The sequence below is a fragment of the Pelophylax lessonae genome, assembly GCF_965119305.1.
Source record: "Pelophylax lessonae genome assembly, chromosome: 8".
Classification (NCBI taxonomy): Eukaryota; Metazoa; Chordata; class Amphibia; order Anura; family Ranidae; genus Pelophylax; species Pelophylax lessonae.
In genome coordinates, this window is record NC_138775.1 from 168452699 (window position 1) to 168474068 (window position 21370).

The 21370-nt window shown below is 45.2% G+C and overlaps 1 protein-coding gene across 1 annotated transcript in view; it reads left to right on the forward strand.

Annotated features, from left to right (window-relative positions):
* Nucleotides 1–21370, forward strand: part of ASPM (assembly factor for spindle microtubules) — a 147933-nt gene that overhangs the window by 16420 nt on the left and 110143 nt on the right. Inside the window, exon 4 of the mRNA XM_082266196.1 lies at nt 7402–7488. Coding sequence (XP_082122322.1) covers nt 7402–7488 — 87 coding nt within the window. The remainder of the gene's footprint in view (nt 1–7401; nt 7489–21370) is intronic.

Below are 21370 nucleotides of genomic sequence, written 5' to 3' on the forward strand. Positions count from 1 at the left end.
CGATTCGGCACTGCGTGACTTTAACGGACAATTGCGCGGTCGTGCGACGCTGTACCGAAACAGAGCTTTCTTTTGGTGGTATTTGATCACCTGTGCGATATTTTTATTTATTTCTTTTGATCATGCGCTATAAACCAAAAAAGAGCGACAATTTTGCAAAAATAACAATATTTTTCACATTTTTTTTATATATGAAATTCCCCCCAAAAAATGTAAAAATCTAAATTTTTTAACATTTTAGGCCAATATGTTTTCTGCTACATATTTTTGGTAAAAAAAATTGCAAAAAGCGTATTTTGATTGGTTTGCGCAAAAGTTATTGCGTTTACTAACTAAGGGAAAGATTGTCATCATTTTTATTGTTTTTGTTTTAACTAGTAATGGCGATCTGCGATTATTTTTTTCTTTTTTGCAGTACTGCGACGTTGCAGTGGACAGATCGGACCCTTGACTGACATTTTTGACACTTTTGGGGTTACCAGTGACATTACTACAGTAATCAGTGCTATACATATGCACTGTTGCTGTAAAAATGACACTGGGACGGAAGGGGTTAACTTTATTGGAGAGGGAGGGGTTAAGTGTGTCCCTAGGGGCGTGTTTCTTACTGTGATTGGATGTGGTTTTGTGTGTAACAGCACAGATCAACGGTCCTACATAGCAGGACCGAGTGATCAGTGCTTTTACACAGGGGAGACTGACAGGCGGCTTTGTTTACATTAGCCGCCTGCCTTTCTCCCTCTCCACCCGATGATCGCGAGTGACCAGCGGACATCGGGTCCGCCGGTCACACGCGCCGGCTTCTTTGGGTACGAGCGGGGCCCGGAGCGCGCCATCGGCGGCGCACGTTTGCCCCCTATTCGCTCCCAGGCATGTGACGTACCGGTACGTCACTTTGCATGGGAGGGGCTGACCGCCGCCGTATATAGTCGGGCGGCGGTCGGCAAGTGGTTAAGGAGAGCACTTTTTACAATGATACAACAAATCTGTAAATTTGCTATAAGTAAAAGATTTAAAAAAAAAAAAACAAAAAAAAAGTTAAACTGAGCCAATGGGGTAAATTCACTAAAGGATTCCAAATGCAATCTAAAGGTCACGTGACTAATTTTTCAGAAATATCGCATGAGATAAGCGAGTCAATTCATCAAAGTAAAATATTGAATGTGAGGTAAATACTGGAAGCAAATAAGAACTCATTAAAGTGATATTAAAGGTCCCGTTATTTTTTTTTTTTTTTAAATAACAAACCTGTTCTACTCGCCTGCTCTGTGCAGTGGTTTTGCACCAAGCAGCCCGATTCTCCTCTTCCCGGGTCCCCCACAGGCACTCCTGGCCCCTCCCTCCTGCCGAGTGCCCCCACTGTAAATCACCCAGACAGACTCGCTCCTGAGCCACTGCTCCGCATGTCCATTCACACACAAAGGTGTGACTTGGCCCTGCCTCCTCTCTCTCTCCTCATTGGCTCACTGGTTGTGATTGACAGCCAGTGGTTCCCACTGCTGCCTTAACCAATGAGGAGTGAGAGTCCCCAGAGTGCCACTGCTCTTGTGCACATCTCTGTATTGAGATGGGGGAACTGAGGGGGGCTGCTGCTCGGAGAAGGTTTTTTTTTTTTTATCTTGCTGCATAGAATGCATGACTATAAAAACCTTGAGCCTTTAGAACCACTTTAAAGTCCATTCACTGAAGAACACACAATCATTGTTTATCACCAGCAGTAGGCAGTTGGTATTTTAGCAAAGTACAATATAACAATGGGGGAAACTGCATTGGCCAGTAAGTTAAAAAAAGTATACAATGTATCTGTGTGGAAATGTTCTGCTCTGAGCTCAGGAATGTAAATAAATTGTAACTTTTCACTAGAGGGAGATTGTTCCGTGAATTAAGGCTCTGTTCACATCTAGACGTTTTTGGCGATTTTCTGCTCAACAAAACAAATCCCATTCGTTTTGGTGGCTCCTGTTCACATCTCAATGTTCTGTTGCCTTAAGCAAATCGCCCATCGCTCAAAAAAGTACATGAGCTTTTATTTTGGCAGATTATAGGCGTTGTACTGTTTTTCATTGGTCACTTGTCCACTTAAAATGCCTGCACAAAAACGCCAGAAAAATGCCTGTAAAAATAGCAACGCCTAGATGTGAATGGAGCCTTAAGCACACTAGAATTTTTTTCAGTTTCATAATATTTCTGAGTGCATTTATTTACAGAACTACCTTCCTCTGGTGCAGTGTTGGCATGAAAAAAAAAAATAGCTTTATTTTTGCCCTTTTTTTTTTTTTTTTTTTTTAGCATTTTAAGTGATCTTTATCACAACACATAAATAGTATGGCCTGCAGCCTTAACAGGCCTCAGCAGCCTGCCTGGGTATCCCTATCACTGAATGCCAGTGGCCATTTTGCTGTTTCCCCCGTTTCCCTGTCTGCTCTTTACATTCTTACTGTGCAATCCTACTGTTTGGCCATATGTCTAAGAAGGATTCCCCAAGTTTGTCTGCGACCCTGGATGTATCATTGGGGCCCGCTTCTGATGCTCATGATGTAACTTTATTGTCTGTGATGCAAGAAATGTCCAGAAAAATGGACAAAGTTATTGCGGCAGCATTTTCTAAGAAACGCCCATCGGCCCTCGTCTGTCTCATCTCAGACCTCAAATTCCGAGGCCAATATGGTCGCTGCCAACGCAGACCCCCTTTTGGAGGATGCGTCCCCGCATTCAGACTTTTCTGACACGGAAGAGGATGTTTCCCCACCCGCCTTGGCACAGGAAAAGATGCTTTGATTTCCTCAGTGAGGGACCCCCTAAAAATCACGGATACGATTTCTAAATCGAAAGGAGCCTTGGTATCTTTCGGATCCCCTTTAGGGCAAAGAAATCCGCCAAGGTTTTCCCTTGTCCCAAGTCTTGTCCGCCTTAGTGGAGGAACAATGGCGGCGACCTAATCGCACGCTTGCAATTCCCAAACCTTTGGCTAGACGCTACCCGTTTGAGGAAGAGATCTTATGCAAATGGACGGTGCCCCCTCAGGTGGACCCCCAGATATGCAGTATTCACAAGGCTACGATTTTACTGGTGGCAGAATTCTCATCTCTCCCTGATCCGGTTGACAGACGTATTGAGGTCTTATCCCGACACCTGTATACGGTAGTGGGATCTATTCTCATGCCTGCCCTGACTACCATTCTAGTCTCTCAGAGTATGTTTGAATGGGTAAAGGCTCTGAGAGAGGCACTGATGGTAACCCCGTTACCGTCATCTGCCCTGGAACTTGCTGACCAATTATCGCAGACTGTGCAATTTGTATGCAATGCTAACCTGGACGTTCTTCCGCTCCCAGCCAGAACGTCAGTGGTAAGTGTGCTCATCAGACGTGCGATCTGGCTAAATTCCTGGTCGGCCGACCAGGCTTCTAAGAAGCTTTTGGCAGATTTTTCCTTTCAGGGTGATCTCCTTTTTGGTTCCTCCTTTGATCACTTGATCAAGACGGTCACTGGGGGAAAGAGCACACTCCTTCCTCACTCGGCTAAGGGCAAGTCTCCCTCGCGCAAGCGAGATCCTTCCTTTACAGCCCAGAAGCGTTTGGTTTCGCAGAAAACCAAATAGACTTCGGGCAGAAAAGGATCCAGGAAACGGTGGGCTGGTAAGCTGAAATCCTCTACCCTCTGCACCTCCAAGCTGACCCCTTCTGCCTGAAGGGACACCCCCCACCCACTTCAGGGGTGGGCGGACGTCTCAGTTTCTTCCTGGATCCTTGGACCTCACTGTTGCATGACAGGTGGGTCCACGAGGTAATTCGGTCCGGGTACAAGATGGTTTCATTCCCGTCCTCCAATCTTCAGCTGAACCCAGACCGCCTTGCAGGCCTTTCGGGGGTGCAGGAAGCGATTCGGGATATGCTGTCCTCATCAGGAACGCTTTCAGTGGTTCTATTCAAACCTGTTCCACGGAAGGAGGGCAAATTGCGTCCAATCTTGGACCTCAAAACTCTGAATCGCTTGTGCACGTCCAGAATTTCGCATGGAGTCCCTGCGGTCAGTGGTGGCGTTCATGCATCAGGGGGACCTGCTGGCCTCAATCGATATCAAGGATGCCTATCTCCATGTCCCTATTTGCCAGGGTCATCAACAATTCCTCCGCTTCGCGGTGGGCAAGGACCATTTCCAATTTTAGGCGTTAGCGTTTGGTCTCGCCTCTGCTCCCAGGGTCTTCACCAAGGTGTTAGCACCTATCCTGGCTCTGCTACGGCAGAGAGGAATAGCGATTCTGGGGTACCTGGACGATCTTCTTCTCCGAGCAGACTAGTCTGTGACATTGGAACGGGATTTGGAGGTGACCATTCACACTCTAAAGCAGTTGGGTTGGAATCTAAACCTTCAGAAATCTGCCCTGGTTCCAACAACCAGACTGGAGTATCTAGGGATGATCCTAGATTCCGCTTCGGCAAAGGTATTTCTACCTCCTGTGAAGTTACAGAAGTTAAGGGAAGCGATTCTGTCGCTGCTAGCTTGTGACCTGGTGTCTCTCAGGTCATCTATGCAGGTGCTGGACCTGATGGTGTCCTCCTTCGAGGCCGTACCATATGCTCAGGCCCAAACAAGACTTTTGCAACAGGAGATCCTTGTCAAATGTGACAAGGATCCTCTATCCCTGGACCGTATGATTAGTTTGAGTCGGAAATCCAAGGACTCCCTGAATTGGTGGCTTAGCTCTCCGAATCTTCTCCACGGGAAATCCTTCCTTCCAGTATTCTGGTTGGGGGGGGGGGGGCTGTGTACCCAGAATGTTCAAGCGACCTGGACGTTGGACGAGTCCAAGCTCCTGATCAACGTTCTGGAACTGAGAGCAATCAAGTTGAGCCTGTTCCACTGGACGGACAATCTCAAGGGGTGTTCTGTCCGAGTCCAGTCCGACAATGTCACGGCCGTGGCATATGTCAATCATCAAGGGGGCACCAGGAGTGCCCTGGCGGCTTTGGAGGTAGCCAGGATCCTGCGCTGGGCAGAGGACTACATCCCAGCCCTATCCGCCATGTACATTCCCGGCATAGACAATTGGCAGGCGGACTACCTGAGTCGTCAAACCCTGGATCAGGGAGAGTGGTCCCTGCTTTCACAGGTGTTCTGCCAGCTGTGTCTCTGGTGGGGGACCCTGGATGTGGACCTGTTCGCCTCCAGACAAAACAGGAAAGTTTCAAAGTTTTTGGCTCGGTCCAGAGATCCTCTGGCCGACGCAGTAGCCGCCTGGTGGCTCCCTGGAGCCAGTAGGGGCTAATTTATGCGTTTCCTCCGCTGAAACTTTTATCTCGCCTGCTACGCAGGGTCGAGTTGGAGGGGATTCCTGTAATTCTGGTGGCTCCGGAGATCCTGGTACGCCGACATGATTAGGCTGAAGGCCGCAGGTCTGTGGACACTTCCTCTGCGGGAAGATCTTCTATCTCAGGGTCCGATCTTCCATCCTTCTTTACAGTCGCTGGCTTTAACGGCTTAGCTGTTGAGAGCAAGGTGTTAAAGGACGGGGGTCTGTCCGATTCTGTGATCTCTACCTTACTCAAGGCTAGGAAGTCCACTTCTCTGAAGATTTATTATCGTACGTGGAAAGCGTACATTGTTTGGTGAAAATCACTGAAGCTGCATCCTAAATCCTTTGCTATCAGCAGGATCCAGACCTTTCTACAGGAAGAGGTTGACTCTTAAGTGTCAGATCTCGGCCTTTGTGTACTTCCAATGCCCTTTGGCTACGCACTCTTTGATTCGTACGTTTCTTCAGGGGGTTCGCTATTTCGCTCGCCCCCCAGGAGGTCTCCGTTGCCTCCTTGGGACCTTAATTTGGTTCCATCTGTTCTTCAGAAATCTCCTTTCGAGAACATAAGACACATTTCCTTGCTCACCTTGTCGCAGAAAGTTGCCTTTTTGGTGGCTATCACCTCTGCGTGCAGGGTTTCTGAACTAGCGGCGCTATCTTGCCACTCTCCTTATCTGGTAATACACAGGGATAAGGTTGTGTTATGGCCTAATCTGTCGTTTCTTCCTAAGGTGGTTTCAGACTTCCATCTGAACGAAGACACAGTGCTTCCATCACTCTGTCCGAAACCTTCACATCCTAAGCAAATTGCCTTGCATTGCTTGGATGTGGTTCGGGCGATACGGGGGTATCTGGAGACTACGGAGTCCTTTCGTAAGTCGGAGTCTGTGAATACGGATGGACCCCGTAAGGGTCAGGCTGTGTCTGCAGCGACCATCTCGATGGATCAGACAGACGGTGGTGAAGGCGTATTCTCTTAAGGGCAAGGTTCCTCCTTTCCCTGTCACGGCTCACTCTACGCGGGTGTTGAGTGCCTCCTGGGCTTTCCGCCATCAGGCGTCAGTGATGCAGGTTTGCAAGGAGGCCACTTGGTTGTCTGTACATACGTTCACCAAGTTTTACTGAGTGGATTTGTTAGCATCCTTGGATGCGTCCTTTGGCCGCAAGGTTTTGCAGTCCGCCATTAAAGGATCAGTCTACTTTTCCTTCTCCTTTATGGTTTTGCTACAATTTGAGCCCCAGTTATTGCTTGTTGGGCTCCATGTTATGTTGCATTCTTTTAAGTTTGTCCTTTACCCACCCCTCAGTGGTTACTGCTTTTTGAAATCCCATCCGTCTATGATTTAAAGCAGCAGCCTCGTCCGTCGGTGGACGAAAGAGAAAATGGGATTTTTTACTTACCGTAAAATCAATTTCTCTGAGTCCACCGAAGTAGCTCCCCTCTTTTCTCTGAAGAGTTGGGTTTTGGTTATTATTCACTGCTTGCAACTAAACTGAAGATGCAACGGTAAGGCCAGGGGTAATAACCCAGGGACCCCACCCCCTGGGCGTGTCAAAGCCTTTGGCTCTACCTGGTCACTCCTAGTGGGAGGGGCTTATTACCCATCTTTCTATGATTTAAAGCGGCAGCTACGTCCATTGGTGGACTCAGAGAAATGGATTTTACGGTAAGTAAAAAATCCCATTTTTTTGCATGCTAGTCTCCTTTTAAAAACTAAGAGATTACTAAAGTTACAAAAATTCTCATATGACTGAATACAGCCTCGCAACTGATGGAATGTGTTGTATTGTAATGTATTCTTTTATTTCTGAGTATGCATGGTCTTGGTCACATGAGTTTTTTTTTTTTTTTTTTTGTACAAATACTATACTAATTCCACGAAAATCACTCGTTCTGTTATTGTACAAGAACATTTTTTTTTGTGCTTATCCCTTTGGATATTTTCTCATGAACTGTCGATCGGCTCTTGAAAGCTGTGTAATAACAGATTATTGTACGATTCCTTAGAAAACTGTATTTTTTTTTTTTTTTTATTGTCTTAATTTTCTCATTGTGTGTACTAGGCATTAGTCATTTTGTCTTTCTTTTTTCTTTTTATGTAGCTTTTTCAACATTGACCCCTTGGAAAATCCATAAAACTAAGCCTGAAAGCAAAGGAAAACCTACCTTGGTAAAATCTCGGCAAATAGGTAACTTTTTTTTTTTTTTTTTTTATAAATTTGTTTGTTTTCAAAAAGACAGAGAAAATACAAATACATTTCACACAATAAAAAAACACAACAATTTTTCCAATTGTATATCTTATCCCTTCCCCTATTATTTCCCTATTTGATACATTGTTTTTATATTTCTGAGGAGCAGATCTGCTCGAAAGGGAGCAAGTCTTCTCTTCTTAGAGCCGGTTCACATTAGAGCGATCTGACTTGCCGGGGCGACCTCACAAGTCGCGGTGCACTGCTCGCACCGCGACCTTGGAGCGGCCGGCACGGACTTCATAACATTGAAGTCTATGCAGGTCGCTCCGGGTCGCCCCAAAGAAGCTCCGGACCCTTTTTCTAAGTCGGAGCGACTTGTGTCGCTCCTATTAGAACGGGTCCACAGCTTCTCTGTGGCAGGCGACCTGTCAGGCGACCAGGTCGCCTGACGGGTCGCCCCAGTGTGAACCGGCTCTTAAACGGTTTTGGTAAAGAAGCCACAAAGTGTTTTAGCTGGCAATAGCGCCACTCATCGATTCTCCAATTTTTTTTTTTTTTTTTGTTTTAATGCCTCTAATGTGTATTTTTGCTCTTTGTCCATAATATCCCTCAAACGTGTATCCTCATTTCCTATCCATTTTCCTCCCATTTTTTCTTATCCTGGTGGTAACAGCCACAATGACGTCCCAGGCACAACACTCTCTATGGAAGGCACGCTGTCTGTTGAGAGCACAGTGCGCATGTGCCGGTGACATCACCAACACTGCTAAAATAAATACTGTAACTCAAACGGTGCGGGTAGGTATAAATCCTTAAAAGGCCTTTTACTACCACTTTAAACTAGCTGCTTGCAGGCTTCATCATTACTTGAAGCTTTTGAAAGCCTGCTAGCAGCTTGTTTAAAGTGACAATCAGCACTCCTATTAAGATTTATGTAGAACATTTCCAAACTGGAACTGAAGGGTGCTTTAACTGGTTAACGACCGCCCGCCGCAGATGTACCGTGGCAGGCAGCTGCTCCCAGGTGAATCGCCGTACATGTACAGTGCTCGCTCTGGGGAGTCTAGGGGGCGAGCGCGCGCCCCCGCTCGTCAGCGGGGAAGCCGATGCCTGTGTCAGGAGGCTCAGATTGCCGCCTGAGGACGGTCAGCTGTTGTAAACTATCTATAGAGACGTAATCTATATAGGATCACATGTCTCTACGGTCATGTCAGAAGCCCCGCCCCCCCACAGTTAGAATCCCCCCCCCAGGCTCACATTTAACCCCTTGATCACCAACAGGGTTAACCCCTTCCCTGCCAGTGTCATTATTACAGTAACCGTGCATATTTGTAGCACTGACTGTAGTAATGTCACTGGTACCCCCCAAAAGTGTCAAATGTCAGTTAGGGGTCCGATCTGTCCGCCGCAATGTCGCAGTCCTGCAAGAAATTGCAGATCGCCGCCATTACTAGTAAAAAAAAAAAAAAAACAATAAAAATGACATAAATCTTAGTAGACGCAATAACTTTTGCGCAAAAAAAATACACTTATTGCAATATTTTTGATAAAAAAAAAAAAATGTAGGAGAAAACAAATTGGCCTAAAATGTTAAATTTTTCTTATGGGAATGTCAAGTAGCAGAATGTTAAAAAAAATATATGTTTTTTTTTTTTTCAAAATTGTCGCTCTTTTTTTTGTTCATAGCGCAAAAAATAACAACCGCACAGGTGATTAATACCACCAAAAGAAAGCTCTATTTGTGGGGGAAAAAAAATTGTCAATTTTGTTTGCTTACAGCGTCGCATGACCGCGCAATCACAAAATATGTCCTGGTCAGGAAGGGAGGAAAATCTTCCAGGGCTGAAGTGGTTAAAGGCCTTTAAAGCTTGCTGAAAAGTTTCATAAAAGCTTGCTGTTCGCCCTGCTTTTATACAAGCTGAAACCCATGTGAAACAGTTCTAAGAGAGGTGTGGAAAGCATTTGACTTCAGTGAAGCTCTGCAGCTTGTAAAACTTAACACCAAAAAGCCACATAGAGCAGCCTTTCTCAACCTTTTTGAGGAACTCTTAAAAAAACATTCTAGTCTCGGGAACCCTTGCTAAAAATGATTATATCTACAACTCATGGTACATTAGTGTGGTGGTTAGTGGGAAGAATTACCCCCTTACAGATAGCTACAAATATCAGTAGTGTCAGTGGGAACTTATCTGAGAGGCAAAAATTGTTCGAGGAACCTTAGGATTCCACAGAACCCTGGTTAAGAAACCCTGATGGGTTTATTTACTTAAGCTAGATCATAATTAGTCACAATTCTGCATAGAAACCAATCGGCTTCCAGGTTTTATTGCTAAAGCTTAATTAAACAAGCTCAGGTTAGAAGCTGATTGGATTCTTTGCAGAATTGTGACTACTTTTGCCCTCTCTGGCGTTAGTAAATAAACCCAAAAGTGTCTTAAGCCTCGTACACACGCAACGATTGTTGGCCGACCGATCGGCCGTCTTTTGTCCAGTGTTGGTTGAAATGTGCTCTAGACTGCACACAAATTTTCTCGGCCAACAACAACCAACTTCAGAAATGATGTCATGTGCTGGTTAACTTTCCGTGTGTTTTTTTCTTCTCTGAGCATGCCCAGTCTTGCTCATCTGATGTTTGTCTGCCGAAATCTGTACTGACTGACGAAAAATCGGCCGTTGTGGTGACGGCCAACAAAAATTTTTTTTGCACACCAGATTTTGTTCGGCCGAAAAGTCGCAGTCGGTTGTCGGAATCATCATACTAACAAGCCGACAATCGGCCGATCGGACGTTGGCCGAAAATTCACGGCCAACAATCATTGCGTGTGTATGAGGCTTTAAGCCCTGCTCCTTTTGGCTGCACAATAACCGCAGAAGCATTGAAAAAAACCACAAGAAGCACAAATCTGCAAGTAGGCATGCACAGTTTTATTAGAGTGCATTAAAAAAAAAAAAAAAACTTTATTTCTGCCGAAATGTAACCTTGTGGCTGGGCTATAGACATTCAAGTATTTTAAATATTCTTAACAAGCCGTAAATGAGCTTAAATCGACCCCTCACTGATCTGTGTAGTTGCAGGTACTGTGCAGCTAATTATGCCAGAAATTCACAGAAGCACTCTTTTTTTTTTTTTCTTAGCCATTTGTCCTCCCGCTCTTTCCAGAAACTTCTAAAGTAAACACAGAACAAATGGTCCTGCAGAGCAAGCAATACTGCTGAGGCACACAGACTATAATTGGACATCAGTGCCTCTGCTGTGAACTTCTGAGAATAAATGGCTTCACAATGTTAAGCATACAGTCATGTGAAAAAGTAATTGTTTTACTTTTTCAACACGTTCTGAACAGGCAAACATTAGATCTTCATTCTAGCCAAGCCTTGTATAAAGGTGATATTCTTGACGAAGAACATACAAAAAAATATTGAAAAGCAATTTTCTCTTTCGTTCATTGACGGACACAGCTCCTGATCTTCCTAACCATTAGGTTATACTGCCCCCTACAGGAGTAGGACACTAGGTAGAAAAAAAGTCTGGCTGGGCCTATGGGCAGTTCCAGGGGGTATATTCCCTCTCTCTGCTATAGGTACCCAGTTTTGTTCTTCATAGTCAGGAGTAAGGACCTGGTTCCTTGCTGGGATTTCTGGTCTCGGCAATTTTTTTTCTTTTTAGATACATTTTTTTTTTCCCTGTGAGATCTACAATCAATTGCCTGATTGGGCGACGAGCTGGATAATCTAAATCCTGTGGTCACCCCAGTCTGGCCAGTGAGTGCGCAGACCTCGGCTCAGCCCTTGGTCGGCTGTGACATAGTCCTACCGGACGAGGGCTGGCCTGAGAATTAAATGCCACGCGAGGTCGCACACGACCAGGTCTCGGCCCGATTGGCAGCATTCCTCCTGGCCGACAAACACCCCCCCCATTTTGATGGGAGAGGAGGTTCTGTCTGGAGCGGTGCCTGGTTCCTGGTATGGCAAGTAACTGTCCCCCCACTCCCCCTGGAGGGTTTTGGTGTGGATGTTTGCCCCTCCATGGGACAGTCAAACCCTGGGTTCCCCTCCTTCCAGTTAGGCACCTCCCTCATCGGTCTGGTTGTTCCTGTGGGCCATTTTGCCCCCCAATCACCTCCTGGGGTAGGGGCAGGGTGCTGTGCTTGCGATGGGGGAGATGGTGTGCCGCCGGCCTCTAGAGGATCGGCAGTGGGGGGGGGGGTGCTGCGCTTGGTGGGGGCTCCTGCCAGGGCCCACTTTCCTGTCTGTGCCTTTTTCTGAGGCCCCGGGATCCCTCCTAAAAAAGCCTCGGGGTGCCGCCATTTTCTTGTAGCCCACATGCTCAGTGCAAGGGGGCCATGTTTGTGTAGTCCAGTGGCCATTTTGCGGTGGTTTGCAATTAAAGGTAGCGATGGCCATGACAGTGGAGCCCTTTGGGCGGCAATTTCGGCGGTAGGAGATCCTCCTCATCCCTTGGTGCTGATCTCTTGCTCCTGGATCTTTTCATTTCCTGATCACCGCACGTGGAGTGCAGATTATTCTGGTGGCTGCAGGTGCCTGTTTCTGCTGGGTGGTGAGTCTGGTGGGGTCCTCTCCCTGTCTGCTGAGGATCGATTAGGTGCTCTCTTACTTGCGACCGGGTGGTGTTGCTGGAGCGGTGGGGGGTGTCCCTTAGTGTTTTTACACCTTTTTTGTGGGGTCCCCCTATTGACTCATGAAGTCCTTGGAGCACATTTCCCCAACTGATCCCCTCTCAGAGGCTGCAGACCCTCTGGGTCCCAGCCATCCATTGATGCACTGATGACAGTCCTGGAGTCCTTTGTGTTTCAGGTGGAGGTGGTTTTTGGGCGACTCCCTAGCAAAAAGTGCCTCCTGCCTTCCTCTGCTTCATTTGTCTCCTTAGATCCTGAATCTGATTCGGCCGCCATGGACGTGGGTCACTCTGCTGGGTCTGCGACCACACGCCCTGCATTCTCAAATAGTGAGGATGATTCCTCCACTGCTGTAGCGGCGCACTAAAAGGCGCTGGTGGATGTACTGATTGTATTTGTGCATGAGACCTTAAAAACGGAGGACACAGCTGAAGCTGCGATGAAGATGTCTGTTCCCTTTGGCACTCACAAACCATCCATAGCGGCAAAGGTGTTTCTTTCCCCTCCTATTTTGACAGAATTGTCGCTAAGAGTGGGAACGATTAAAACGTACCCTTGTGGTCACTAAACTATTTACTATGCAGTACCCCCTATGAGGAGTCCCTTCTTAAAAAGTGGACTGTGCGACCGGAGGGGGACCCTCCGGTCGCCGGATTAAACAAGGCAACCATGATTCTATTTGAAGAGTCCTCAGCCTTTAAGGACGTAAGGATGCTGACAGGAAGACAGAGGCTGTGGCCCGCAATACGTACACTGTGGCTGGTTCGGCACTGAGGCCGGTATTTACCATTGCACTGGTGTCGCAAACTCTGACCGAGTGGACTAAACTTTTATGCTGTGACCTGGTGGGGGAGCAGCTCCCCCCCTGCCTTTGCTGAGCTGGCTGACCAGTTGGTCCAGGGGCTGCAGTTTATCTGTGATGCCTCTTTGGATGACAGCTCCACTAGTTGCTAGGCTCTCTGTTTCAGTAGTGGTCCTTCGGCGTATTTTTTAGCTCAAATGCTGGTCTGCGGACCTGACATCTAAAAAGGCCTTGACTGATCTTCCTTTTTCAAGGAGATCGACTGTTTGGAGCTACCCTGGATGACATTATTAAGGGTCTCACAGGAGGGAAGTGTACCTTTCTTCCGCAGGCTAGTAAGGGCAGGCTGGTAAGGGCAAGGACCCTCATTGTAGACGTAGGCCATCCTCGGCTCATACAAAGTTTTTTCTTCCCTCAGGGGTGACTGATAAGGGTTCAAACCTTTCAGGGCTTCCTCAGGTGGATCCAAGCAAACTTGGTCTGGCAAGCCGAGAGTGGGCTTCTCCAGACCCATGGACAAGGCACCTTCAGCATGAAGGTGCGCCCTCGCCCATATCAGAGGTGGGGAGAATGTCTTTGCTGGTTTCCGGACCCGTAGACTTCCCTGGTACAAGACAAGTGGGCCCACAAAGTCATACGGTCCGGCTACAAGATCGAGTTTCGTTCTTACCCTCCGGAAAGGTTCTTTCCTTCCAACTTGTGCCTGTCCCCACACTGCTTACAGGGCGATGCAAGACCTGTTACTTCAAGGGGTGATTGTCCCGGTTCCAACATCGGAAAGTTTTTTTTTTTTTTTGGGGGGGTTTTACTCAAACCGGTTTTCAGTTTCCTGGAAGGAATGTAAGGTGCGTCCACATCTGGACCTTAAGGCGCTGAACTGCTTTGTACGGGTGCAGAAGTTCAGAATGGAAACCATTCGCACCGTGGTGGCATCCCTGCATTAGAGAGATTTTCTTGCCTCTATCGGCATCAAGGATGCTTACCTTCACATTTCAATATGTGCTGGTCACCAGCGCTTCCTCCGCTTTGCCGTGGGAGAGGAGCATTATCTGTTTGTGGCGTTATCCTTTGGTCTCGCCTCTGCTCCTCGGGTCTTCACAAAAATTTTAGCCCCGGTGCTAGCACTGTTACGCCAATGGGGGATCGCGGTACTGGGCTATTTGGATGACCCGTTTCAATGAGCGGAGTCTCCTGTTGCTCTGGTGAAAAACCTGGAGATCTCCATACGAACTCTGAGGGAGTTCGGCTGGATTCTGAATTTTCAGAAATCAGCTCTTGTTCCGTCTACAAAGCTGGACTATCTGGGTCTAACTCTGGACTCAGCCTTAGCCAGAGTGCTAATTCCTCTGGACAAAATCCAGAAACTGCCGGCTGCAATTCGTCTCCTACTGTCCAGCAGATGGTCATCCCTCCGGACTTGCATGCGTGTGCTGGGCCTGATGGTGTCTACCTTGAGTCGGTTCAATTTGCACAGTTCCATACGGGGTCCCTGCAAGGGAGATTCTGGCCAAATGGGACAAGAATCCGCAGTCTCTGGACAATCAGATCCAGCTGAGCCGGGGAACGAAAGAGTCCCAGATATGGTGGCTTCATTCTCCGATGCTTTGGCTGGGCAAATCCTTCCTCCTCTTGTATTGGACAGTGGATGCTAGCCTGTCTGGGTGGGGAGACGTCCTCGGCAAAAATCTCCTCTGCTCTGGGGGTCTGGACACTGGATCAATGTCTTCAGAACTCCCGAGCGATCAGACTGTGCCTGGAACATTTGACGGATCGTCTTCAGGGATGTCCAGTGCGCATTCAATCAGACAATGCCACGGCTGTGGCTTATGTCAATCACCAGGGGGGTACAAGAAGTGTCCTGGCGGCTCTAGCGCTGGTGGCCACAGAATTTTCATTTCGATGTACCACTACAGCAAACTTGTCATACTGTTATGAGCAAACCACTCTCTATCTTTGATCAGCACGTTATTCCAGAATGTCTGTCCAATGACAAACTGCTCTAATGTTTTACACATTCTTTCTCTGATATGTTTTGGACCGTAAAGACTTTTTCTTCATGCAGGTTGAATGGTAGATGCATGTACTCTGACCCTAACTGTTTAATTACCCTATAGTGTAATTTTGAGATTTATTTTACCATCAAACTGTCAGCTCTTATGCCCCGTACACACGTGCAGATTATCTGAAGACTTTTGTCTGCAGACTTACCTTTTCTATGTAGTGCAAGGGCCTGCCGGATTGCATACAAATTGAAAGTGTTTAGGTTTGACCTCATATTATATGGTTTTGGTAAGTCTACAGACAAAAGTCTTCAGATAATCTGCACGTGTGTACGGGGCATTAGGATGAATTGCTGGGCTGGTCAGTCTTGGGCAAACTAGCAGTGTGAAATCTACACCACTTATCTTTCCTTTAGAGTGGAATAATTAATTTCTAGTCATTTGGTGATCTTTAAAAATCTTTCCGGTGTCATAATCATCCACAGGTTTCTTTCCGAGAGCTCTGTTTATCTTGGCATGAGAACACCACACACATTTAAAAGCAAAAGAAGATCAGACCATAGATGTCTGAGGTTTTTATAAAGATTGGCTCTACCTTCATATCTCCCTAAAGAGTTTCTAAATACTGTATTGACAACTTATCTGGATCATTTGATTCTAATTTCATGAGATGTACTTGCAGTGGATATAAAAATAAAAATCTAAAATAATGTGGTTGCATAAATTTGCACACCCTCTTATAACTAGGGATGTAGCTGTGTTCAGAATTGGGCAATCACATTCAAACGTATGTTAAAAAGGAGTCAGTACACACCTGCCATCGTTTAAAGTGCCTCTGATTAACCCCAAGTAAAGCAGTTCTAGTAGGTCTTTACTGACCTTTTCTTAGTCTCATCCTGCAGCAAAAGCCATGGTCCGCAGAGAGCTTCCAAAGTATCAGAGGCATCTCCTTGTTGAAAGGTATCAGTCAGGAGAAGGGTACAAAAGAATTTCCAAGGGATTAAATCAGTGTTAATTTCGTCGACTAAAACCGACTAAAACGTTTTCGTCGACTAACACAATTCAGATGACTAAAATACGACTAAAACTAAAATGGCATTTTAGTCTTAAGACTAAAATATGACTAAAACTAAAATGGCATTTTAGTCAAAAGACTATAACTAAAACTAAATCGAAATTTGCTGCCAAAAATTAACACTGGTGCATGCTCAAAGCATAAATAATAACATATTAGATTTTTCACTCCAGGACCAGCAGGAGTATATAATGAGTTTGGAAATTGTAGAGAAGTGCTTAAATAATGCATTACAAATTACAATTGAACTACACCCATTTGATTATAGATGACTAAAATGAGTTATAGTCGACTAAAATGTAGGGCATTTTAGTCGACTAAAATATACTGGAGTTTTAGTCGACTAAATACGACTAAAACTAAAACACTTGCAGAAGACTAAAATGGGACTAAAACTAAAATGCCATTTTAGTCCTAAGACTAAGACTAAAACTAAATTGAAATTTGCTGCCAAAATTAACACTGGATTAAATATACCATGGAACACAGTGAAGACAGTCATTATGAAACTGAGAAAATTTGGCACAACAGTGACGTTACCAGGAACTGGACGTCCTCTAAAATTGATAAAAAGACGAGAAGGAAACCAGTCAGAGAGGCTGCCAAGAGTCCTACAGCAACACTAAAGGAGCTGCAGGAATATCTGGCAAGTTTTGGCTGTGTGGTACATGTGACAACAATCTCCTGTATTCGTCCTATGTCTGGGCTATGGGGTAGAGCGGCAAGACTGAAGCCTTTTCTTGTGAAGAAAAACATCCAAGCCCGGTAAATTTTGAAAAAGCATATCTGAATTCTCCCAAAAGCATGTGGGAAAATGTGTTCTGGTCTGATGAAACCAAGGTTGAACTTTTTTGGCAATAAATTCCAAAAGATGTGTTTGGCGAAAAAACAAAACTGAAAATAATCACCAAAAGAACACTCACAGTGAAGCATGGTGGTGGCAGCACCATGCTTTGGGACTGTTTTTCTTCAGCTGGAACAGGGGCCTTAGTCAAGATAAAGGTAATTATGAACAGTTCCAAATACCAGTTATTATTGGCACAAAACCTTCAGACATGAAGAGGAACTTCATCTTTCAGCATGACAACGACCCAAAGCATACATCTAAATCAACAAAGGAATGGCTTCACCAGAAGAAGATTAAAGTTTTGGAATGGCCCAGCCAGAGCCCAGACCTGGATCCGGGTGAAAATCTGTGGGGTGAACTGAAAAGGGCTGTGCGCAGAAGATGTCCTCCCAATCTGACAGAATTAGTGTTTTTGCAAGGAAGAGTGGGCAAATATTGCCAAGTCAAGATGTGCCATGCTAATAGACTCAAAATACTGAGTGCTGTAATAAAATCAAAAGGTGCTTAAACAAAATATTAGTTTAAGGGTGTGCACACTTTTGCAACCATATATTGCAACCATATAATTTTATTTTTTTTATTTTTACTTACCTCCACCTAAAAGAGTTGTACAGCTTATAGGTCACAATAAAGTTGGAAAAAGTTCTGAAATTATTTATCTTTGTCAAATTTTTATACATCACAGAAACCTGACATTTTAACAGGGGTGTGTAGACTTTTTATATCCACTGTATCTTTTCCATGTGCATTTTTGGTAATTTTAGATCATGAAAATTAATACACTGTGTCAATGTTCTGCGTTATTTGTTCAAGAATAATGCTTTTTATCTGTATGCACTATTTGGACAAAGATCTAATGTTTTGCTCGTTCAGTTGTGTTGAAAAAACCAACAGTTTTTTCATCGGGTATAGTTACTTTTTTGCTCACAATTGTATGTAAATACTTGAATGTCCATTTTTGCCTATAGGTTTTCTGTTTCCTCTCAAGATCTTTACAAACACAGAGAACTTAAAAACATTTGTTCTACTCTGATTTTTTACTATTATCTGTTGGCAGGGTCCCCACAGTATCTTTTTAATTGATGCCTAAACTTGAGTAAAAAGTAAAATACAGAAGTTATCAGTAGTGTTGAGCGAACACGGACTGTATTATTCGTGTTCGTACCGAATAATTGGATTTTTTGTACCCGAACACGGACACGGACACTTTACTGTATGTTCGGGTAAAAATCCGTGTTCGGTCGTTTTATTTCCGGGTTTTGCATGCTTTGGCGCTCTTTTCATGGCGGGCTTTCAACAGCCAATCAACAATCGTTTAACTGGTGTGCCTTAAGCCATCCCAGCCATGCCTGCAAATGTCTCAGTAGCTGTGATTGGCCGTCTGAAGCATGTGACCAAGTCTTTATAAGTTCGAGGCAGCCGCAGCGGCGTCATTATGCTGCTTAGATTCAGGGACAGAGCACACATCAACGTGCTGGCTGCTGATTAGGGAAAGATAGGCAGGAAAAAACCATTTGTGTCCGGATAGAATTGAGGGACAGGTCGGAGTGTTTAGGCAGGGCGAGTTGTAGGCATTTTAGGGATAGAGTCTGCTGAATTATAGGGTCAGTGTCTTCTACAAACTACAATCGATATTGCTGTGTGGGGGGTGGGGTCTGCACTCAATCCTGATCTACGATCTCTTCTCAATCCTGTTAGGGACAGAGTCTGCTGAATTTTAGGGAAACTGTGTTCTACAAACTACAATCGATATTGCTGTGTGGTGTGGGATTGGAGATAGGCAGGTGTCAGTGATCCACATCCATTTTTCTGTGTGTGAGCTGCAGTGAACACAATCTTTTTGGGCTGCAGTGAACACAATCTTTTTGGGCTGCAGTGAACACAATCTTTTTGGGCTGCAGTGAACACAATCTTTTTGGGCTGCAGTGAACACAATCTTTTTGGGGTGCAGTGAACACAATCTTTTTGGGGTGGAGTGAACAACATCCTTTTTGGGGTGCAGTGAACAAAATCCTTTTTGGGGTGCAGTGAACAAAATCCTTTTTGGGGTGCAGTGAACACAATCTTTTTGGGGTGCAGTGAACACAATCTTTGTGGGGTGCAGTGAACACAATCTTTTTGGGGTGGAGTGAACAACATCCTTTTTGGGGTGCAGTGAACAACATCCTTTTTGGGGTGCAGTGAACACAATCTTTTTGGGGTGCAGTGAACACAATCTTTGTGGGGTACAGTGAACAGAATCTTTGTGGGGTGCAGTGAACACAATCTTTGGGGGGTACAGTGAACACAATCTTTGTGAGGTGCAGTGAACACAATCTTTGTGGGGTGCAGTGAACACAATCTTTGTGAGGTGCAGTGAACACAATCTTTGTGGGGTGCAGTGAACACAATCATTGTGGGGTGCAGTGAACTCAATCTTTGTGGGGTACAGTGAACACAATCTCATACTTCTGAAGGTTTGAGGGTGCTGCCTGTTCCATACTCCCCCTACTCCTCATCTAGCCTTTTAGGGGTACAAACAATAGTAATTGGGGCCTAGTGTGGTTGTGTACGTGTGATATACATACACTTTTTTGGGATCATATTTTCTATTCCGCTATTTAATCAAAAACCTTTGGGGATCAGTTAAATTGGGGGATAGTCTGTGTTGGTACGTGTGAGAGAGATCCACCTTTCCAAGTTGTTGGGGTTCATCTCATACTTCTGAAGGTTTGAGGGTGCTGCCTGTTCCATACTCCCCCTACTCCTAGCCTTTTAGGGGTACAAACAATAGTAATTGGGGCCTAGTGTGGTTGTGTACATGTGATATACATACACTTTTTTGGGATCATATTTTCTATTCCGCTATTTAATCAAAAACCTTTGGGGATCAGTTAAATTGGGGGATAGTCTGTGTTGGTACGTGTGAGAGAGATCCACCTTTCCAAGTTGTTGGGGTTCATCTCATACTTCTGAAGGTTTGAGGGTGCTGCCTGTTCCATACTCCCCCTACTCCTAGCCTTTTAGGGGTACAAACAATAGTAATTGGGGCCTAGTGTGGTTGTGTACGTGTGATATACATACACTTTTTTGGGATCATATTTTCTATTCCGCTATTTAATCAAAAACCTTTGGGGATCAGTTAAATTGGGGGATAGTCTGTGTTGGTACGTGTGAGAGAGATCCACCTTTCCAAGTTGTTGGGGTTCATCTCATACTTCTGAAGGTTTGAGGGTGCTGCCTGTTCCATACTCCCCCTACTCCTAGCCTTTTAGGGGTACAAACAATAGTAATTGGGGCCTAGTGTGGTTGTGTACGTGTGATATACATACACTTTTTTGGGATCATATTTTCTATTCCGCTATTTAATCAAAAACCTTTGGGGATCAGTTAAATTGGGGGATAGTCTGTGTTGGTACGTGTGAGAGAGATCCACCTTTCCAAGTTGTTGGGGTTCATCTCATACTTCTGAAGGTTTGAGGGTGCTGCCTGTTCCATACTCCCCCTACTCCTAGCCTTTTAGGGGTACAAACAATAGTAATTGGGGCCTAGTGTGGTTGTGTACGTGTGATATACATACACTTTTTTTGGATCATATTTTCTATTCCGCTATTTAATCAAAAACCTTTGGGGATCAGTTAAATTGGGGGATAGTCTGTGTCGGTACGTGTGAGAGAGATCCACCTTTCCAAGTTGTTGGGGTTCATCTCATACTTCTGAAGGTTTGAGGGTGCTGCCTGTTCCATACTCCCCCCTACTCCTCATCTAGCCTTTTAGGGGTACAAACAATAGTAATTGGGGCCTAGTGTGGTTGTGTACGTGTGATATACATACACTTTTTTTGGATCATATTTTCTATTCCGCTATTTAATCAAAAACCTTTGGGGATCAGTTAAATTGGGGGATAGTCTGTGTTGGTACGTGTGAGAGAGATCCACCTTTCCAAGTTGTTGGGGTTCATCTCATACTTCTGAAGGTTTGAGGGTGCTGCCTGTTCCATACTCCCCCTACTCCTCATCTAGCCTTTTAGGGGTACAAACAATAGTAATTGGGGCCCAGTGTGGTTGTGTACGTGTGATATACATACACTTTTTTTGGATCATATTTTCTATTCCGCTATTTAATCAAAAACCTTTGGGGATCAGTTAAATTGGGGGATAGTCTGTGTCGGTACGTGTGAGAGAGATCCACCTTTCCAAGTTGTTGGGGTTCATCTCATACTTCTGAAGGTTTGAGGGTGCTGCCTGTTCCATACTCCCCCCCTACTCCTCATCTAGCCTTTTAGGGGTACAAACAATAGTAATTGGGGCCCAGTGTGGTTGTGTACGTGTGATATACATACACTTTTTTTGGATCATATTTTCTATTCCGCTATTTAATTTAACTGGGCCTCCATGCGAGACCTGTGTGCCTTGTTTTGAGTACTCCACCAACATGGCCAGTGGCAATGACGCCGTTCTCAGCTTAACTATCCCACTTCTATGCCTCCTTGAAAAAACAATTCGGGCGATGATGGAAGAGGATGTGGCACAGGAT